Source organism: Corvus cornix, chromosome 26 (assembly GCF_000738735.6).
Source record: "Corvus cornix cornix isolate S_Up_H32 chromosome 26, ASM73873v5, whole genome shotgun sequence".
Taxonomy (NCBI): Eukaryota; Metazoa; Chordata; class Aves; order Passeriformes; family Corvidae; genus Corvus; species Corvus cornix.
In genome coordinates this window covers 6,034,324-6,054,921 of record NC_046354.1, presented here as the reverse complement: position 1 = coordinate 6,054,921, position 20,598 = coordinate 6,034,324, and the positions used below count along the sequence as shown (strand labels likewise).

General features: G+C 49.8%; 1 protein-coding gene across 1 annotated transcript in view; it reads left to right on the top strand.

Annotated features, from left to right (window-relative positions):
- Positions 1–18,812, top strand: part of PKP1 (plakophilin 1) — a 48,380-nt gene extending 29,568 nt beyond the window's left edge. Inside the window, exons 5-14 of the mRNA XM_010404519.3 lie at positions 182–389; positions 1,069–1,246; positions 3,279–3,393; positions 4,535–4,690; positions 4,794–4,970; positions 7,313–7,466; positions 7,913–8,099; positions 13,044–13,128; positions 14,420–14,519; positions 15,516–18,812. Coding sequence (XP_010402821.1) covers positions 182–389; positions 1,069–1,246; positions 3,279–3,393; positions 4,535–4,690; positions 4,794–4,970; positions 7,313–7,466; positions 7,913–8,099; positions 13,044–13,128; positions 14,420–14,491 — 1,332 coding nt within the window. The 3' untranslated portion in view covers positions 14,492–14,519; positions 15,516–18,812. The remainder of the gene's footprint in view (positions 1–181; positions 390–1,068; positions 1,247–3,278; positions 3,394–4,534; positions 4,691–4,793; positions 4,971–7,312; positions 7,467–7,912; positions 8,100–13,043; positions 13,129–14,419; positions 14,520–15,515) is intronic.
- The last annotated feature ends 1,786 nt before the right edge of the window (positions 18,813–20,598 follow it).

Sequence of the window (20,598 nt, the reverse complement as noted above, 5' to 3'; positions counted from 1 at the left end):
TGAGTGTCCCTGTCCCAGCAGTGCCCTGTGCCCTGTGCTGATGGTACATGTCTGTCCTGGTGCCGTGCTTGTGGCAGGTGTCTGTCCCCTGTCTGTCCCCTCTCTGTCCCCTGTCTGTCCCCTGTCTGTCCCGGTGCTCCATGCTCATGTCCCATGTCTCTCCCATGTCTCTCCTGGCCAGGTCTATCGGCTGGGGGGCATTGCCAAGCTCGTGGAGCTGCTCCGCAGCCAGAACCAGAACGTGCAGCGGGCAGCAGCCGGAGCCCTCCGGAACCTGGTGTTCAAGAACCCCACCAACAAGATCGAAACCCGGCGGCAGAATGGGATCAGGGAGTGCGTGAGCCTCCTCCGCAGGACGGGGAACACTGAGATTCAGAAACAGCTCACAGGTACCCGGAGCCTGCTCAGCCCCGGCAGGGCCCAGGCTCCCCTTGCCTGGGGTCCGTAGCCCTGGTGATTGCCTAGCACAGAGAGGGGGGTTTATGCTCCTCTTGCACCTAAATCAGAAGGCAGAGGGGTCCTGGTCCTTCCATGTTGCATAAGGGTTCCTCACTTCCTAAGTGCCCGCTGGGGAAGCCCCTGCCCCAGGTCCCCCTCCAGTTATGGTCACCCTGCCATTCCCATGCCTCCCTGCACCCTGGCCCCCGTGCTGTCCCCAGGGAGGGCCAGGGGAGCTGCCAACCCCAGTAGGGTGAGCTGGGTTCTCTCACTGGTGCCTCACCTTTGCCTGAGGAATCGATGGGAGGTTTTTGGTGCAGGTCACCCTCAGCTGTGTCCCGGGTTTTATGTGCAAGCCTTTCCAAGATCCCTGGAGAGATGCCAATAAACAAGGGCAATAAACAGCAATTTTGGGAGGAAGGAGGATGCTTAAATGCCCACCTCCACATGGACCCATCCTACCTGTCTCCCATAGGGGTGGACAGGGACTGGGGTTTCAGGCAGTCTCTGCACCCTCAGCTGAGAGGGGTGAAGGGAAGGAGGATTTTGGTGCTGGAATCACCCCGACCTAAACAAAGTCCCTCATGCACATGACCCTGTGCTTGAGCTTGTTTCCCACCTCCTTCCTAGGACTGCTCTGGAACCTCTCCTCCACTGATGAACTAAAAGAAGAGTTGATACAGGAGGCTCTGCCTGTGCTGACAGACTGTGTTATCATCCCTTTCTCGGGCTGGTCTGATGGCAGTTGCAACAGGACACGAGAAATTATCGACCCAGAAGTGTTCTTCAATGCCACAGGGTGTTTGAGGTGAGTCACCAGGGAGGGACTGACTGCAACTTGTGTCTGTGGGCAAAAGCTGAAGCCATCTAAATCCTCTTACAATGAGCTGAATTCATGCTCATTACAATTGTGTTAATGAAAAATTCTCCTTAAGAAAGTTTTCCTGACTAAGAGAAGGTGCAGAAAAAAATTACATGTAAAATACTTTTCTAGTAGCTTTTTATTTTTAATAATTTTATTCTTGCTAAGTCTCTTCTCAGATAATATGTAAGTTGTTTTGTGCACCACTGAAACCCATCAGTGTTAAGCTCAGACCAGGAAACTGGACAGATTTTGCCTTTAGAGTTTTGAGGCTTCCAGAGAAAACAAACTTCCAGAGAAAACTGGTTTAGGGTCTAGGTGTCAAAAAGACAGACTTCTCTATGTGGGGAAAACAAGCATTTTCCCACTTCTTTTGATAACTGTTTTAGCGCAGAGCAGTCCCATTGTCCTGGACTTTTCCTGGCTCACTTCATCAGGAGACTCAGCTACAAAACAGGAGGTGCAGCTGAGCCCAGAGTAGTTTATTTTGTTCACGGGAAACCAGAGCCCTTTTGTAGAGGATCTTCGTCCTGACTTGCTGTTTCTGCTACCTTCCTCCTCCACTTGGATGTGAGCTCCTTGTCTCAATGGAAACAAGTGGGGCCAAAAACCTGCCCTGTATAATGAGGTACTTTCATCAAGGGAAGCTCTCCCTGAGGGAGGCAGCGCCGGCCGCGCCCTTCCCAGACATGCAGCTCGCAGGAGCTGGGGCTGCTTATGAAACGAGAGGCTGATCATGGCAGGGCCTTTGGAGACCTGATACCATCGGCTTCAGTGGCTGGGAACTGTGTCTGGGAGATAGGGAGTGCTGCTCCCTCCTTCCCTGTCCTGGAAGGCAGGGATGTGTGGGGTACAGCAGGTATGAGTGCTCTGCTTTAAGGCCATCCCAACCTACCAACACCATAAAATATCCCATTAAAATGAGGGAAAGACAATGGCAACAGCTTGTAAAAACGCTGTGGAGTTTAACTGAAAGTAGGCTCTGCCTCCTGAGACTGATCCCAGCCTGTGGCAGCAGTGCCCAACACCCCCAAGAAGACTGCGAGCTGCAGGTCAGCGAGGGAGCAGGACTGGGGAGCAGGCAGAGTGAGCGAAGCTGGGAGATGGATCCGGAGCCCCGGCTCCAAGGGCTGAGCCAGGACTGCTCTGAGTCACTGCCCTGCCACATCAGAACACAGGGATGAGAGCAGCCCTGGGTTTGCCCTGGGCCCGAGCCATTGCTGCTCAAGCATTTCTGGATTGCAGATGAATCCATGTTAATGAGGAGGCTGCAAATCACAGTGAACATCAGATCCAGTTCTGGAACGCCTGCAGTGAATACCTCACAACCACTGCCAACCTCTCTTTGTTTTTCATTTGCAAGCTATAAGGCAATAAAATAGGGAAGAAAAAAAAATCAGAACAAAACAACAAAACCCATATCCTGTTACTGGAAAAACTCCCCTGTCCTGGCAGCCGCCGGTGTCCAGGAACCCATTTCAGCCTCACAGATGGGTCAGTCCCTCTGGTCAGAGCCACTGCTCCTCTCTAGCCTCTCCACCCCATTTCCCACAGACATTGCTGCTGACCATGACTAGGTCTGTGCTTACAGCCCTGTGCACCTTCCTGATGATCACAACAACCCCAGATGGTCTTTGGCCAGTGTTCCCTTTGGAAACTCCTCTCAGGAGACAGAGTCTGTCTAGCGGCACATGCAGAGCCTCTGAGGCAACCTCCTGCTGGTGACTGTCCCTAGGAGGGTGTCTTCTATGCAGAGCTCCTTACACGACATGTTCCAGGTGAAACCAGTCCTAAAGAGCAACAAGAGAGCTGTGCACTGGTGCAGTCCCACCAAAGGCCTCCAGAATGGGAGCAGTTCTTCAGCCTTGCTGAACCTGCCAAAAAATCCCTGAATTCAGTGACAACCATAGCCAGAACAGAGCCCAACTCACCCTCTCTCCTCCTTGTCCCCTGTCATGCTCCTCGACGGCTTCCTCAGGAACCTGAGCTCTGCAGACATGGGGCGCCAGACCATGAGGAATTACCCCGGCCTGATTGACTCTGTCATGACTTATGCCCAGAACTGCGTGGCCTCCAGCCGCCCCGATGACAAGGTACCAACTGCTGCCCTGGGCTGTCCAGCCCCACGGTTAACAACTGCAACCCTGGGAATGCCTCGAAATCCCTTTCCAACAAGCACAAGAGGGGGCTGCACTCTCTGGCTGCTCTTGCCCTTCCAAGCCCCAGTGGGATCTGTTGGAAGGTTGCAAGTCCCTGGGGCTCTGGGCCTGAAGTAGAGCTGGGCTTTACAATTTCCCTGTAACAAACACAGAGGAACAGTAAAATACTTTGGCTCCTGAGTCCCTGGGATACTTCCCTTCCCTTCCCTTCCCTTCCCTTCCCTTCCCTTCCCTTCCCTTCCCTTCCCTTCCCTTCCCTTCCCTTCCCTTCAACATTCCAGCATCCTAATCTCCATCTCTTGCTCTTTACCCCCCACATCTCCTCATCTGGCAGGACTCAAGTGTACAATCCTCAGCTTGGCACCATGTTCAGCAGGAAGCCAGGAGCTGGCATCTCTCTGCCAGTCCCCTGACTGTGACTGATGGCTGTGTGTGAACAGCACTGACAAAATAGTGTTTGTAGACACCTTTTGGGGAGTTCAACACCTTCAAAGCTACCAAAGTTATTTTGAATTCTCTCCGGATTGAGCAAACCCTCTTTTGGGAATGGCTTTTGCAGGAAGCCCCTTTCCAGCAGCACACACACAACACAGCTCTTTGGAAATGTAACCACAGGTTCTGGTGTTGGTTATGGGTATCCAGCCAAAATTCTCCCTTGCTTTTCCCATTGGGTACTCTGACATCCAGGGAAAGGAGGCTTAAGGCCTCTTCTTGGTGCAAAGTGTCACCTGATCTGTACCTGTGACTCAGAGTCACTGGAAGTTGACTCTAGCAAGAGGGGGATTTCAAGATTTGGAATTTCATCATTTGATGCAACCACTCTCTCTTTTCCTGTTTGCCAGCTTGTCTGTGGCAGTGAGACCTCCCAAAGTTCTCTGGGTCAGCAGCTCACTGAGACCCTTCCTTCACACCTATTCCAGCTCCTCCCCTCCCATCCCTCGCTCCCTGAACCAGGCTCAGGAGCATCTGTGGTGCTAAAAAAGCTGATTATGGCCCAGTCCATGTCCTCTCTGGTGCTGCTCCATAGTTTTCTGCCTAATGTGATGTTTGTGTTTTTCTTCTGGGGGTGATGCAGTCTGTGGAGAACTGCATCTGCATCCTGCACAACCTCTCCTACCGCCTGGATGCTGAAGTTCCCAACAGATACACCCAGCTCAACCACATGGCCCGGAGCGTTTACATGGACAAAACTCTCACGGGCTGCTTCAACAGCAGGAGTGGGAAAATGGAGGTAGGATGTGCCACAGAGGGATTGGGAATGTGATGCTCTGCCCCACGCAGGGGCTGCAAGGGAAGAGCAGGATCTGAGCTCCCTGTTTCTCATGTCTTTGTAGAATGATGAGTACGGGGTCCCCCTTCCCGAGGAGGATTTCAAACCCAAAGGCCCCAGCTGGCTCTACCACTCAGATGCCATCCGCACCTACCTGTCCCTGATGGATCAGAGCAAGAAGGATGCCACCCTGGAAGCTTGTGCTGGAGCTCTGCAGAACCTCACTGCGAGCCGAGGGCTGGTAAGAGCTTCCCTCCCCTCCACACGTGTGCACCCAAATGTGTCAGCACTTCCATGAATCAGAGAGTCAGTAAGGTTGGGAAGACCTCTAAGGTCGCTGATCATCATCACTTCTCAGCCATGAAAAAGGAAAATGTCCTTCTTAAACCTCAGGGCACCACAGCCAGTCTTTCTGCAGTGTTTGATCCAGTGGGGTGTTTATTAACGCCAAACTCAGGGTCTCCTGGGGGGCTATAATCAGCATCCCAAGGATCTGTTCCAGACCCATACACTTCCAAGCTCCAAGTTTGTTGGGTTTCCAAGTTCCCTCAGTCTGTTGGTCGCCCTTCCCCAGGGCAGCAGTGAGGGTGAGCCCAGATGTGCACCCGTAGCCAGATGTGATGAGAGGCAGGAGAAGGGCTGAGCCACTGCCTGTGCGTGTGCTCCAAGGGGAGGTGGCTCTAATGACAGGGTGGGTTGTGCTGTGGATTGTGGCTTGTCCACACCCCAGAGCTGCCTGTAAAATAGCTGTGACAGATGTCCTGACCCGTGGGCATGGCAGTGTGGCGGTGCCAGGGGCTGGGTGATGCTGTGGCACCGTGAGGGACACGTCACAACCACGGCCCCGTGGGCCCACGTTGCTGCCCTGGGCAGGTCCTCGCAGGCTGCCTCCACTGGGACAGCCCCTGACTTGTCTGTTTGTGCCCAGCTCCATCAATCCCAATTTAAATAAGATGGATGGGGAGATAAAGCGATAATGATTCCAGAGGTAGGAGAGGCGTGTCACGTGTGGGGAGTGTCCCACCCAGAGACACAGGTGACTCACACAGAGCCTTCCCTGCTGGGATGGCATTAACCTGCCAGCTCTGATCTCCTTTTGTCACAACGATTTCCATGCAAAATAATTGTGCACCTTGACTTTTGGCAATTTAACTAAGCAGTGCCACAAACCAGAAGGTGGAGAGAGGCTGTCACGTATGGGTAGAGCTGGTCAGAGAAATGGGGCTGGAGTTTTGTGCTCCAGGGAAAAGAAAATTTCAGCAATCAACATTGCACAAGAGAAAAACAACCAAACCCAGCTCTGACAGTGCTGGAACAACTTAATTCAGCCTCCTGGAATGGAATGGCTGAAATTTGGATGTGCAGAAGTGGCTCCTCCCTTCAAGGGTCTCATTCCAGCTCAGAGCTGGAGCTGGAGTTGCTGGGTTTGCTGTCATTTGATGGAAGGGGAATCTGGGGAAGAACTTAAGGAGCTTGCTGTGATCCTTTAGCTCTAGAGGATGGCTCTGAATGTCCTTCAGCTTCACTTTACACACCCCAGTCCTGCTGGTGTCAACATGGAACAGGGCACATTCCAGCCCCTTCTCTCCATTCCCATGTCACTGTTGCTGGACATGTGTCTCCAGCAGCCTTTCTGCTGGGCAGTAGCTGAGAAGTTCAGTTCAAGCTCTGTCAATAAGAGCAGTTTATTCAGGGGATGTGCTTGAACTCTGTGCTTGAACATCTGCCCTGGCTGCATCCTGGGACTTTCTACATTTACAGGCACGAGATCACATCCAAGATGAGTATTTTTAGTCCTCAGATTGTTTTTTAAAGGCATCCATTGTCTGTTCCTGCTCCCCAAAAGCCCACTGTGGCGTGGCAGGGAGCTGTGAAGGGCCAGGGCAGGGAGCTGCCAGGGGGTTGTGAAGGGCGAGGGCAACGTGGACATGAAAGCAAAACTTCTCCAGCTTTTGGAATGTCAGTTGAGTGATCAGCTGCTCCACTGGGGCTCCAAAGGACAGCAGAACCAGCTGCATCACAGCAGATGAGAGGCTGACTTTTCAAATGTCACAGAATCATGGAATCATTAAGCTTGGAAAAGCCCTCTAAGATCACTGAGTCCAACTGTTCACCCATGTTCACCACTAATCCATGTCCCCAAGTGCCCCATCCACGTATTTTTGGAACATTCCCAGGGATGGTGACTCCACCGCTGCCCTGGACAGCTGTGCCACTGCTCGGCAACTGCTTTGGTGAAGAATTTTCCCCAATATCCAATCTAAACCTTCCCTGGGGCAGCTTGAGGCCATTTCCCCATGTCCTGTCCCTTGTTCCCTGGGAGCAGAGCCTGACCCCCTGCTGGCTGCACCCTCCTGTCAGGGAGTTGAGGAGAGCCAGAAGGTGCTTCCTGAGCCTCCTTTGCTCCAGGCTCCCGTAAGTGTGGGGAAGAGAGGTAAAACTGACAAAGTGGGATTGTGGCAGCAGGAGAAAGGATTGTACAGTGCTCATTTTATGGTATAGTCACATTCCTCCAGCCCTCACCATCATCCCAGCTGTTTCCCGCTGGCACTGGAGGTCATGGACATCTCTGCTCTCCCTCAGATGTCCAATGCCATGAGCCAGTTGATTGGGCTGAAGGAGAAGGGGTTGCCCCGCATTGCTCGGCTGCTCCAGTCCAACAGCTCCGAGGTCGTCCGGTCCGGGGCCTCTCTGCTGAGCAACATGTCCAGGCATCCTGTGCTCCACAAAACCATGGGTAAGTCCTTCCCCCATGCTGGATCCCAGCTTTCAGCTTTGTGGGGTCTGCCCAGCTCACTTTGTAAGCCCCATAAGGAGACTTAGCCAAGCTCCAGAACTGGGCAGAGCAGTGTCATTTCCTCTGGCCCCAAGGACAGTCCCCAGTGCTGTGTGACACGGGCCATGCTTTACAGACAGTGACAAACCTGCAGGACCTCGAGGGTGGCAGTGTTTTGGGAACTGAGTTGGACTTGAGTGCACATGGCCAGCAGCACTGCCCTTCCAAAGGCCTGCAGTCCTCGTTTTGTCTTGGAAAAATCCACTGATGACACTGATGCCATTGCTGTCCAACACTTGGATGCCTCCCTGCAGAGATAACTCTGCTTGCTGTTAACACAAATAGCATCGTTCACTTGTGCCAGATTGTGTTTGATTGTTGATTGGAACATTCCTCCACCTCTTTAGCTCACCAGGTGCTCCCAGATGTGTCCCGTCTCCTGTCGTTCCAGTCTGGAAACACCAGCAGCTATGGGGAGATCATGACATCAGCTTGTTACACTCTGAGGAACCTCATCATGTCCAACCCTCACCTGGGAAAGTCTTACCTGTCCAGCAACTTGCTAAATAATGTAGTGAGCCTGTGCCGGAACGGGTGAGTGTGGGGCATGAGGCAGGGGCAGCGACAGACTGACCTCAGAGCCTTCCCAACACCCTTTGGAGCCAGAGTAGAGCATTATTCCTGCCTAATAAAGGAACTGGGCATGGTGGTGGGCAGAAATCCTCAGCACTGGTTTCTTGGAAACAGGCAGGAGCCATCCAGGGTGGGATTTGCAAAGGGGCCTCTGGAAATTTTCTGATTGAATTTTAGGAAATTCTAAAAAGAACTTAAGCAGCAATACCTTAAAGTCTTTTAAAAATAGTACTTATAGAGGTTATAAAAAAGAGGAGGAGTGACTTTTTACACAAGCAGATAGTGACAGGACAAGGGGGAATGGTTTCAAACGAAAAGAGGAGAGATTTATACTGGATATGAGGAATAAATTCTTCCCTGTGAGGGTGGAGAGGCCCTGGCACAGGGTACCCAGAGAAGCTGTGGCTGTCCCATGCCTGGAAGTGTCCAAGGCCAGGTTGGATGGGACTTGGAGCAACCTGGGTTAGTGGAAGGTGTCCCTGCCTGTGGGTCCCTTCCAGCCCAAACCACTCTGGGATTCTGTGATCTATGAAAAATTCCAGCCCTCAGAACAGGGGATGTCAGTGACTTCCTGGCTCCTGGGCTTCCCTCAAACCTTGTCATGAAGGTCAGGTCTGAGGTTCAGCACTGCAGGTACACAAGGATTGTCCTTAACTTTTATGTGCAAATCTCTTACTCTTTTTGTTGAATCATCCTCCTCAAGACGCAGCTCTGAGGGAACATAGACAGGAATTATTTTAAGTACCTCCCTGGTCTACTCCTGTATTTTACACCAGCTGAGCAATCTCATCATATTTTACCACTTTCTATTTTAGGACTTGGTTTGGGGTTTGGTGGTAGGAATTCTGTCCTGTTTGTTATCCATATTCCCTGCAGCACAAGCCTGTCAAGCCTTGCCAAGTTCTGCGTTCATTTCTGGCCAAACTGGTGTTATACTTCCATTATCTTTGACCATGTTCTCTCCTTCCTAGGCTTTCATCTCTCCTGCCATCTGTCTTTGTTTTAAAATGCCTTAGACAAGTAACCCATTGTTTTCTGTTGTGAAAAGCCATTTGCATGCCTTCATCATCCTTTGATAAAGTTCTTCCAATCCACCTCTTGTTCCATGGCAGAGACACTCTCAGTCATTACACGGGGCCTCCTTGTTTAGTTTGGGCCTGGGCCAAGGAGCATCACTCTATTTGGTGCTTTTATTTGCTTCCACTCTTCAACGAGCCCAATTACCATGAAACCCAGCCCTGTCCTAAGCCCTCGTTGTTTTGAATGGCATTTACTCGTGCTGAAGTCCCACTGTGGCTCCCTCAGAGCAGTGCTCAGTAATTTGCTGCTCCAGCACAGCCTTGCACAACCCAGGCTGGGAACACTTTAATTGCCTTGGCTGCTGGGGATGAGCTTTGTTGGAAGTGACTCACTGAGCTGTCAGGAGTTACCAAACTCTGGAGATGTCATCCAGTCCTGCCTGGATCACAAAGTCCTCCCGAGAAACTCCCCAGTTCCTACAAAGTCCAAAACTTGAGTTGTTCCTTTTCCTTCATTATTCATTTTTGTCCCAGAAGATTTTTATGCTGTTCAGTTCTTAGGAAAAAAGAAAAGAGAACAATTTCCACCCAGGACTAATCTTACTTGTTCAAGCTGTATTATTTCAGGCTGTTCCAGTAGAGCAGATGTTGGAGAGACTTTGGACTCTTGCTGGGTCACAAGGTGAAATTTTCCCACTGTCACATGTTACCTGTGAAGATAAACAAGAAAAATGAGGGTGGGATTTGTCCAGTCCTACATCAGAAGGAGCCTCCCCCCTCCCCAGTTAGCAAATCAATAAGCACCCCACCTCTCCTGGGGGCTGGCTGAGGCCCCCAGGTCCCCACTGGGGTTCTGCATGTGGTGAGTCCCACATCATCAACCTCCTCCTCCTCCTCAGCACTGCAGGCAGCAGAGAGAGGGGGGACGGGGGCTCAGGGGTGACCCAGTCACCAGGGAGGACACAGGGACACCCTGCACCCTGTCAGGATTTTGCAGTTTTCTCTCTGAATCTGCCTCAGTTCCCTGTGGACGTTCCCTGGCCCCCAGGCTGGGGTTGGTGTCTGGGGCTCCCTCCCTGTGTCTCCTCTGCCCCCCACAGATCCTGCCCTGTGTTTCTGAGCTGGGCTCTCACTGCGTTACCAGGAGCAAACCAGGAGCTCAACCTGCTCAAACAGCTGTAGAGTCATAGCTTAGAAAGAGACTCCAGGTTCCAGACCAGTGAGTTATGGATCTTACCCTTTCCCATGTCCTCCTCTCTTCCCAGGTTTCTTTCTCCTCATGTTTCTCAAAGCTGCATTCTGACTGAGAGGCAGAAAGGGTTCAGCAGTTTATCTGATGGATGTGGTTTCTTCTTCCTGGAGCATCCCAATTCAGTAATTGTGTCTCCTGCAGATGCTCCCATCTATGGTATGGGGTTCATGGTCATGTGGGATTCCTTCACTCTTCATTATTTTTAATCCAAGTTGCCAAAATATTGAATATTTCCTTCAAATTTTGGTGGTGTTTCTGAAAATCAAGCCACTGGACCTGATTTATTGGGGTGTTTGGTTTCCTTTTCATTTTTCTTCTCCAACTGTCTGAAAAACGTTTCTCTGCTCATTTTCAAGCAACATTATTTCACTAATTAAATTTAAATTCTCCTCATTAATTCTACTGACTGCACGCAAAGCTTTGTCCAAAACCTCTCCCTGTATTTAGAGCATCACATTTGCAGTTCATCCCTTTACCGTGGATTTATTGCTGTTTCTCTTTGTTCCTTCACTTTTCACACCTTTGCTATTGCAGTTTTATTTTGCAGTTGAATTCCACCACAGCATTTCACCAAAATTAATCTTTCGAGAAACTCAGGTCTTCCTTTGATTATTCCCTGTGCCAGAGGGTTCTTCTCATCCACACATTTCCAATTTCCCATTTCTTCCGAAGACTGCACCTTGATATCAATCTTATAATTTTCTCACATCCTGAAGAAATCCTCGTTCTGGGAACTCCTTGGCATTCTCTGTGACACACATAAAGTTCTTTGTACTTTTGTCCTTTGAGGAAGGATTCTTTCTCCCCATTATTTGATATTTATGGACAAAATTCTTGTCTTTCTTGCCGCCATTCTGTTTCTCCACATTCCCCACCATCTCCTTCTGATTGTGTCTTGTTTTTGTTGAGTCTGTAGCTTTTTGGATGACTCCTCCCACTGCCACCAAGGGGACATCTCCCTCATTGCCTTTCCACATTTTTTCATGAATAATTCTGTTTGTAAAAAACAGACTGTCCTTAAAATCAACTTTAATTTTCAGGCAATTTATTGTTAAGGAATTTTTTCCCCAAATCAGCTGTCCTTGATATTCTGCTCCGTGTTATCCACTGCTATATTCACACTATTTTGTTTGGGATATGCTGTTTGCCTACTGAAGTTGGCATCACAGCTCCACCAGTTCATAATGAGCTTTTTATACCTAAATTCTAGCAGTCAATGCTGTATGAAACAGTCAGTGCCAGTCCTTCAAATGAAGAGTTTAGAAATTCTGCCTGAATTCATAAATGACTCAGGTACCAATGCTGGTAATTTTGGCTTGAAAATACAAAACTTTTGAGGTGTTCTCTGGAGACAGTCACAAAAAGTACATATTTAGCATCATTAGAAGTAAATTATTTCTAAAATAAGAGAAAATTACTCTAGTTTAGAAAGAGAGAAACAACTTGAAACTACAAATCCTTGAAAGAGAGAGTCCAGTTCATGTTCTGCCTGTCTGGTCACAGCTACCCTTGGGTTTGTAGGGCTTGAATGGCTTTTCAGCCACAGACAACATTTCAGCCAAAAAATGTTTTACAGCATTGTCATTCTGGTGACAGAGCGTGGGGTGGTTATAACTAGAGAAGAGATTGGGCAATAAAACCTGTTTTTTCTGTCCCAAAGCATTGCTCAGGAATTTCTGGCTCTCCTCCAGCCAGGAGCTGCACAACCCCTTTGAAGTTTATGACCAAGTTAAACTCGATCATTTCTTTGGTAACAGCTGCTGTGTATGTCAGAAAAATGCCCCAAAATTTACTGGATGTGGTTCCATCCCTGTCCTGCCACACTCAAAGTGCGGAGTTGATGTCCCAGGTTCCTCACGACCTATTGGTCCCATTTCTTGTAGGCTTTTGGGGACTGTTTTGAGGAATGTTTTGGGGACTATTTTTGAGGACATGAGGTTTTGTAGAGCTGTATTAGACAGGGAGGGTCATGAGCTTGGTCCTGTTCCTCTCCATCACCCTGGGTGGGACAGGCTGGGGCTGCTGCCCTGAACCCAGAGCAGGAGTCTCCCACAGCCAGGAGGAGGCCCAGGAGATCGGGAGCAGCGATGGGAGCCAGCAGGGAGGGGATATCTGGGTATGAAATGTTCCAAAATTATAAAAGGTCCTGCGATGACTCACGGTTTCGAGCTGTTACATGAGCAGGTATCTGTTCCCTTGTGCTGAGTAAGGGCTCTGGGCTGCTTGCAGATGTTGTTATTGCAAAGGCTCCCATCCCTTGTCCTCTCCAGGCAGCTCCGAGCCCGCTCCTCTGCCCCCTCCCAGGAGATCCACCCACGCTGTCCCTGCAGACTCCAGCGAAGGGTTGGCACCGTTTTCCTTCTCTTTCCCTCTCTCAAATTTCACACTCAGCTCAGTTTCATTTCATTCAGCTCATTTTCCCACTCAGATCCTCCCCTCTCCTTCATTTGCCCTGCTCTGGTCACAGTTGTTGTCCCACAATATTGCTGAGAGAGCAGGGAGGGTGTCACTGACAGTCCTGCTCGTGGCTGGCCAGGCTCCCAGCTGGAGCTGGGTTTGTCCAGGCGGTCAGCAGTGTCCATGGGGTGCTGCTCTGCTCTTGCCATAATCCTCCTGTTGCTTTCATCTTCCCAGCTCCTGTCCAAAAGCGGCTGAAGCTGCTCGACTCCTCCTGACAGACCTTTGGTCCAACAGGGAGCTCCAGAGTGTGCTCAAGCAGGTGAGGACAACACTCCTGGGAGTCAGGAACAGCCCCGGGCTGCTCACTTGCTGAAGTGGGGAGCTGGTAAAGGCCCTGAGTAGGGCAGGGCCCAGGAGGAGCCCGGGGCACTTGGGGACCCGCCTGGGATCTGAGCAGTGGCAGGGGGTCGCTGCTGGGACTCGCTGTGGGGATGGAGCAGATGGTGACGTGCCTGTGTCAGGCACCTTCCTCACTGGGGATGGTGCTGGAATGCTCCCCAGCACAGCCCTTGCTCGGGGCTGGGACACACTGGGCGTCTCCCCCTCGTTTAGGGGATTCCCTTCATTGCAGTCCATCGGGTCCCAACAGGTGCCTGTCAAGGTCCCTCCTCTCTTTCTCCCCATTTTCTTCTGTGTCCGCGGCCCTGCCCTGTGGTTACAGCCCCCCTGCAGTCAGGGTAAGCTTTCAAACCAAGAGGAGGAGTAGCTGGGATTTGTTTTGCTCCCTGCAACAGAAGCTGGGAAAGTGCAGAGCCAGACAGGCACTGAGCCAGCTCCAGCTCCCAACTCCAGCTCCAGCTCCAGCTCCCAACTCCAGCTCCCAACTCCCAGCTCCTGCTCCCAGTGGCTTTCTTTGAACAAGCTGGGTTTTTCCAACTCAAGAGCAGCAGCACCTGCAGAGAGTAAAGGGCCAAATTAAAGAGAAGGAGGAATGCCTACAAAGGGGAGCACCTGGGGGCAGGAGCAGAGCATCCAAACTGTTCCCATATTAACAGTGAGGGACTCTCTGCACTCTCTGCTGGGGCAGTTTTGTGCCAGGCTCTGCTCACAGCCTGTGCCAGCTCATTTTGGTGTGACTCAGTCACTCTGGCGTTCACACAGAGGCTTATTGCATAGCTAAACATCAGGGGAGGAGGGTGGCAGTCTGCAGGGGCACATCCAGCATGCAAAGACTTCTGCTCCTGTTTCAGGATGAGGAGCTAAATGAAACAATACTCAGCAAATGATTAAATAAAAGTTCCCTCCAAAAACCTGGAGTCCAGCTCTGGGTTGATGGAAAGCAATGCAAGGAAAGGCAACCTGGGCTAGTGGAAGGTGTCCCCTGGGGACATGGCAGGGGAGAGGGGAATGAGATGAGCTTTAAGGTCCCTTTAACCCAAACCATTCCGTGGTTCTATGATTCTATGAAGTTCATCAACAAGGGTGACAAAGGCACCCAGAGGGCTGACAGAGGAGGTTGGCTGAGAGTGAAGCACACTTTGCTCAGTAACTGCTCTCAGTGTAGAAACTGATATGCACTCACTGCACTTCCTGTGTTTCTGCTTTTTCAGCAAGGGTTTGATAAGAACATGATGGGATCTTTAGCTGGAACGACCTTCAGGACCCTCTCCTCCAGATTTTAGAGCCTCTCCGTGCACGTTCAGGCTGCAGGTGAGAACATGGCCCTCGTGGTGGATTTGGGGCACAGGAATCCTTTGAGATTGTTGCTACTTTTGATCACCCCAAAAGTGTGTTTGTGAGATTTTCATCCCAAATCTTCCCAGCCCAATCTGTGAGAGGTTGGGGGCTGTGCTGTCCCCAGGCCCAGGGCAGATGTTGCCCCCACTGCCCAGCTGTGCATTTTGGAGATGCTCAGCACAGATGGCACAGGACAGACAAAGCTGCTGGGCTTGGCTGTGCCTCTCACTTCCTTTGCCAAGCAATCACTGATTCAGTGCATTTTTCCAAACCCTCAGAGGTGAGGCTCTTCCTGGGATTCTCCCTGGCAGTGCCCTCTTTCCTGAACTTTGAGCGGTGTTATCCAGCCAGTGCCAGTAATGTTGCAGTGAATCCCAGCACAGCCATGCCTTCAGCCATTAGCCTTAGCAATTGGTTGAGCCCTTAATCCAGCTGTCAGCCTCAGGTCAGAATTGAGAACCACGTTCTGTCAACTGAAAATTCCAATAGAGAATCCAGGGAAGAGGAACCATGGGCAGAATTTCCAGGGCATCGTTATGGGTTTATATTCAGCATGAAATGAGGATTGAAGCACTTTTCACTCAAGATTCCCACTGAAGGGAAAAGCTTTAAACACTTTGCAAATACCAGAGGTCTCGTGGGTGGTGTCTGAGATTATGCAGAGGGAATGATTTGCTCCCTTCCCCAGCATGGGCCTTCTGATCAAACCAAGAGGAAACAGTGCCAAAGCCCCTTCCTCCCCTCTGCCCAGGAATGGATTTCACTTCCTGCTCTGTTGGGATGTTTTCACTGGGACTCTGAGGAGCATGGAAGTCCAGGGTGAAAAACTGTGGGCACCCAAGAAACTGCAGCCAGGCTTGGAGAAAAGATTAAAAGCTGGGGTTTGCTGTAATGAAAAGATCTCTTGAATGCTTTAATTATCTGGGGGGTTGCTTTTTCTTTGTTTTATTTTTTTTTTTCCCATTTCAGAATTTGGAGTTGGTTCATGTCCAGGAAGAACAACCCTTCCACGACTCCTTAGGATGTTAAACATGTAGAGAGTTTCTGAGTTCAACTCAACTGTAAAGCAAACCAAACACGTGGATTTCATGTGGATGACACTGATATTTTTAAGCATTTTCTTCTTTTTAGGGGGGAGAAGGGACTTTGATATACTTTCTCGATGTCAATAATTATTTTTTTGCCAAGAGTGTGTCTGTGTAACTCTGGGTGTGATGTGGAGGTGTGTGCAGGCAGCACACACAGAGCACACGTGAGGAGCAGGATCTTCCTCCAGCTTAGTCCCCTGTTTTCCACCCAAAGTTGGGGTGATTGTGCAGTTTAACCCCTTGCAGGGTTTTATTCCAATTCCACCCTATCCATGCATCAAACACTGCCATGCTAAAAATTTGGCACAGCATATTTTTATGCACAAACACAAGAAAAAGTCAATTTTAGGTCAAGTTGCCCCTTTGCATCTGGCCATTATTAACAGATACACACAAGGATGCTCTTCTTTCCAAGGCTGGTTATTCCTAACAGTTATGAACAAGGGCTTCTTCTCTGCTTAGGATTTTTCTCTGATAATTGTTAGCATTTTCTTTCCTGTCACATGAACTCTTTATCTCAAGAAGCAAATTGACACCTGCAGATTCTCTCCCAGGCCTCGGTCACCCTTCCCTGAAGCTCTTTGTGAGGGTACAGTCGGGACACAGCTGCAGAGCTCGAACATTCCCAGGTTCTGATCCATTCTGAGCACCAGAACAATTCCAGTTCCTGACTGTACCTGGACAGAGGTGGCATTTGAGAAGCTGAGCAGGACAAGCCAAGTGCTTTTCCACCGGAATCATTGACTGCCACAGGAATGAAAGAAGGGGGGATGTGGCCTCTTTAATCCTGTTTTGTTTTTACTGATCAATGTAAAGAACTGGTATTAATGTGCAAAGGAATGTGAGCACTTGTGTGATGTCAGGTTTGGAAATGTTTTATTTCTCGGGATCTTGAATTGCATTAATCTGCCTGTGGTGCTGAGGCTGTGATGAGGGCCTGCTGAGCTCATTTCAGGGCAGCTCAATTCTTACAACCTTCTTCTCTCCAGAAGAAAAATATCCTCCCCGTGGAGGGGACACAGCTCAGACTCAGGGGAGGGAGCAGCTGAGGCTGTGTTTGCTGCCTGTCCCATACACAGGATTGTTGTGCTGGTTATTATTCCTCAAAGGGGCAGGGGCACAGGGCCGTTTTTCAAACATTGGGGGTTAAGGAGGTGCTTGGGAAGGATGGATTATGAGCCTGGAAATGGAAAAGCAGTCTCACGTCAAGTGTCAGGCTCCTAAATTGGTGGGACTCAGGATGTTCAGTTCACATCCATGAGGTGATTTGTGCCCACTAAAGAACCGCCTGTGAAGTTTGGGTTTGCTCTGCTGCAGCTCCAGGTTGCCCTTGTTGGTCCCCATTTGGAGCACAGGGAGCTCTGCCCACAGAGGGAGATCATTTCCAGCTGTTTTTCCTCTTGGGCTACAAAGGGTGGCTTCATCCTTTGCACTTTAATGAGCAGCCACTCTTTGCCCACGTTCAGTTGGGAGCTCTCTGTGCTGAGCTGCAGCCAAATGAGAGAGGGGGAAAAAGCCCCTTTGAAGTGGAGAGGCAGAACCAGGAGAATCCAGTAGGACAGAAGTGGTTTCAGGAGGGTTTAAACAGAGCAAAGAGCCCCAGCCCGTGGGCAGAGCCCTTCCACCCCCCAGCAGTTCCCTTGCTGGATGTGGATTCCCAGATGCAAAATGTTCCAAGTGCTTTGGGCAGGACCCATCTGTGGATGTCCCCCAGGGCTGCAGCATCCACAGGGTTGGCTCCGTTTGGGTGTGAAGTGCTCGGTGCAATTTTGCATTCAGGTTTGTTTTGTAATGGCACGTCCAGCACAAGTCCTGGGAGCGAATGCTTTTCCCTGGAAAACTAATCGGGGAAACAACTACAAAATGGAATGACGGAATGTTTAGGAAATTCACTCTAATTGGCTGTGATTTAGGCTGTATTTTAAAACACTGCAGCTGCTTTCACCCCCAGTGCAGTTACTGAGTCACGGTACAAGGCACAAAGAGCCGTAGCTTTATGATCATCTGCTCACAATGAAATTTACAGGTACTGGAGATTTCATTAGTGAGTATTGGACTCCAGGAGACAGATCCATCATTCACATAAATTTTATTACAAAAACCATTGTTACAGTTGTTTTTATTACAGTTTTTTTTTTTTTTCAAAGCTAACAAAATGATAAAAATAAAATCTGTCTCCATGCTCAGAGCTCTTCCAAATGTGACTGGGCACAGCCCTGAGCAATCTCACCTGGCTGGGATGTTGTCCCTGCCCTGAGCTCAGAGGTTCCTCCCATGGAGCTGTTTTTAGGATGCTGTTTGTCACTGCTTGCAAACCTCAGGGCAGAGCTCACTCAGGAGACCTCTGGGCTGCAGGAACCACAACCATTCTGCCATCCCAGGGCTGTTCTGCAGCTGCATCTTCCCTGGGAAGTTCTCTGGCAGCCTCTATTTTCCTCTCAGTCTCTCTTTAAAATCTGGACACCAGACTCCACTCAAGTCAGTGAAGTGGCTTTGATGCCCAGCTGTGAGAAGCGAAGGGAAAATCAGACTTACTGGAATAAGTGGTGTTGCTCATAACCAGCAATTCTGGGAGCTCAGTGAGGTTCCCTCCAACATAAATTAATGCTGTTTTCACCTCCAGTATAATTTTTTTTGCATTCTGGGGAGGTATTTTTTTTAAGGTGTGATTCTAACTGTGCCATCCTCTCTGATGAGCTGGTTTCCTGTTCCTTGCTCCTTGAAGAGCCAGGGTAGGGCACACCCCCAGGACAGGGACAGGGCAGGTCTGTGGCACAGGGATGGAGAATTCCTGAGGGGGAAGAAGGAGCGTGGCCAGCAGCAGCAGGAACAGGAGCAATGGGACACCCAGCCGTGTAAATAAACACCACCCTCATTGTCCTGGGTGCAGCAGAGCTTTTTGGTCTATTTTCTTACAAATGCTTTGTTTATTCTGTGTGTGTACAATCCCACCCCGGCATTTCAGAAGCCTCATGGATGAGTCGAAGGCAGTTTTATTCCTCTCTGAACACACACCACTGTGAGACCAACTCAGCCTTACCAGTCTGTAGCTCTACAGTGTATTCTGTAAGATATAGGTATGTGAGAAAAACGTCTCAGAGTTTTGTTTTGGCTGCACTGTATGTATTTGCTTCATTGGAAAAGCTGAAATCAATAAAAATTGCTGGAATTTCTTCAAGCTTCCTGGTTTGGATGATTTTATTTTGGTTGTTTTGCCAGTGGTAGGAAATAAGAAAGGTCTGAAAGGTCTGAAAAAACCCTGTTACCCCTGCAGCAGGAATCAGCTTGGACTGCTCTGCCTTATCCAACAGGAGTAAGGAAGCTGTAAATCCCATTTCCTCCAGCTGGGCACTGCCCAGGCTCCCCAGGGAACGAATGGGCACAGCCCGAGGCTGCCAGAGCTCCAGGAGCTCCCAGGATAGCGCTCCCAGGGATGCCCCAGGGTGGGGTTGCTGGGGTGTCTGGGCAGGGCCAGGGCTTGGATCAGTGATCCCTGTGGGTCCCTTTCAGCCCAGGATCTTCTGTGACTCCATGATTTTGTCCTCAGTGGGTTTCTCTCCCAGCAGCTTTCCCAGCCATCACTTCAGTCCATGAAGAAAGTTAATTACCATTGCTGTCATTTGTGTCACTGCTGAAGGGATCCAAAGGCTGTGGCAGGGAAAACTGACACTGAACCGTGCCATAAATCAAATCCCTCCTGATGGGAGAGAATTTTCTACAAGTCCTTGCAAGGAGTTTCAAAGATAAACTGAGACTTTTCCCAGAGTTTCAATGCTGCCAGATAGTTGTTTATTAAGTTTTATCAGAGGAACAGAGCCACCAGCGTGACCCAGGTACAGCATAGAGCACAGAAGGCAGGAGTGAGGGCTCTCATTATCAAGATTTACATGGCCTTTTAAAGATAATTTAACTAATGGTTACTAAAAACGTACATTATTTTCACTTTCCTACCAATTATTCAGTAACACGGGCAGGAACTGTGGAATTCTCTATCCAATCATTCCAAACTACTTTTACTGGCAGAACGTGGAGTGGTAGAAGAAGGAGAAGAAGGTTTAGAGAATAACAACAGTCCTCCATTTTGATATTTTTTACTCTTATCTGGTGTACTACAAAGAGAAGCCCAAAACCTCTAAATTTTTCATCCTGTGACAATCTTACATCGTAGTCTATCACCTAATTCACACCACTGTATTTTCTAGTTCTTGTCTGATCGTTGGTAATTTTTTCCAAGGTTGGAGGCTAAAACAGTGTTGTTCAGGGGGGTAAGAACCCTTAAAAACAGGCAGAGAAATATTCTCAGCACTCTGGGTTCCTACAAAAACCCCTCCGTTTCTTCCGGACCTGCCCCACCTGAGCTGTGTTTGAAGCTCCCTGGTTCTGCTATTTCAGAGGTGTGGTGAGGGTGAGGGGATCCTCCCCAGCTTCTCTCTGGGCCAGGTTGGAAGAAGTTCCTCACACGGAGCCAGCAGCTCATGACCCTCAGTGACCTCCTCTGGCCCCTGCCCCATGGAATGATTTCCTTCCTGGGCTGAGGAGCCCAGAACAGCACAGGGCAGAGGGCGTGTGAGCCTGGGCTTGTGCTGGGACAATCACAGCCCTTCCTGATCTCTGCTCCATCCCTGTCCATACCTGATGTTCCCTTGGAGTCTTTTTTGAGCCATCACTGGGATGGGCTGTCCATGAATGGTCCATGGAGTCACCTCTATGCCCATCTCACAAAAGGTAAGATTATTTCACGCCATGTGTATCACTTAACATTTCACTGTGCTGATGTTTGTCTGTCATTTATCTCCCTTTCCTTACTGTCTCTAGTTCCCCAAAATTCCTCCATCCTCAGGAATGTCACTGATGTGTCAGGTACAGGAGCTTGTAGGAATCCTCCCCCTTTCTCACAGGCATCACCAGATGGAAAAGACAAATACCTACTCGTCTGCTCTGCTCCTTCCTGAGTGCTCCTTCTC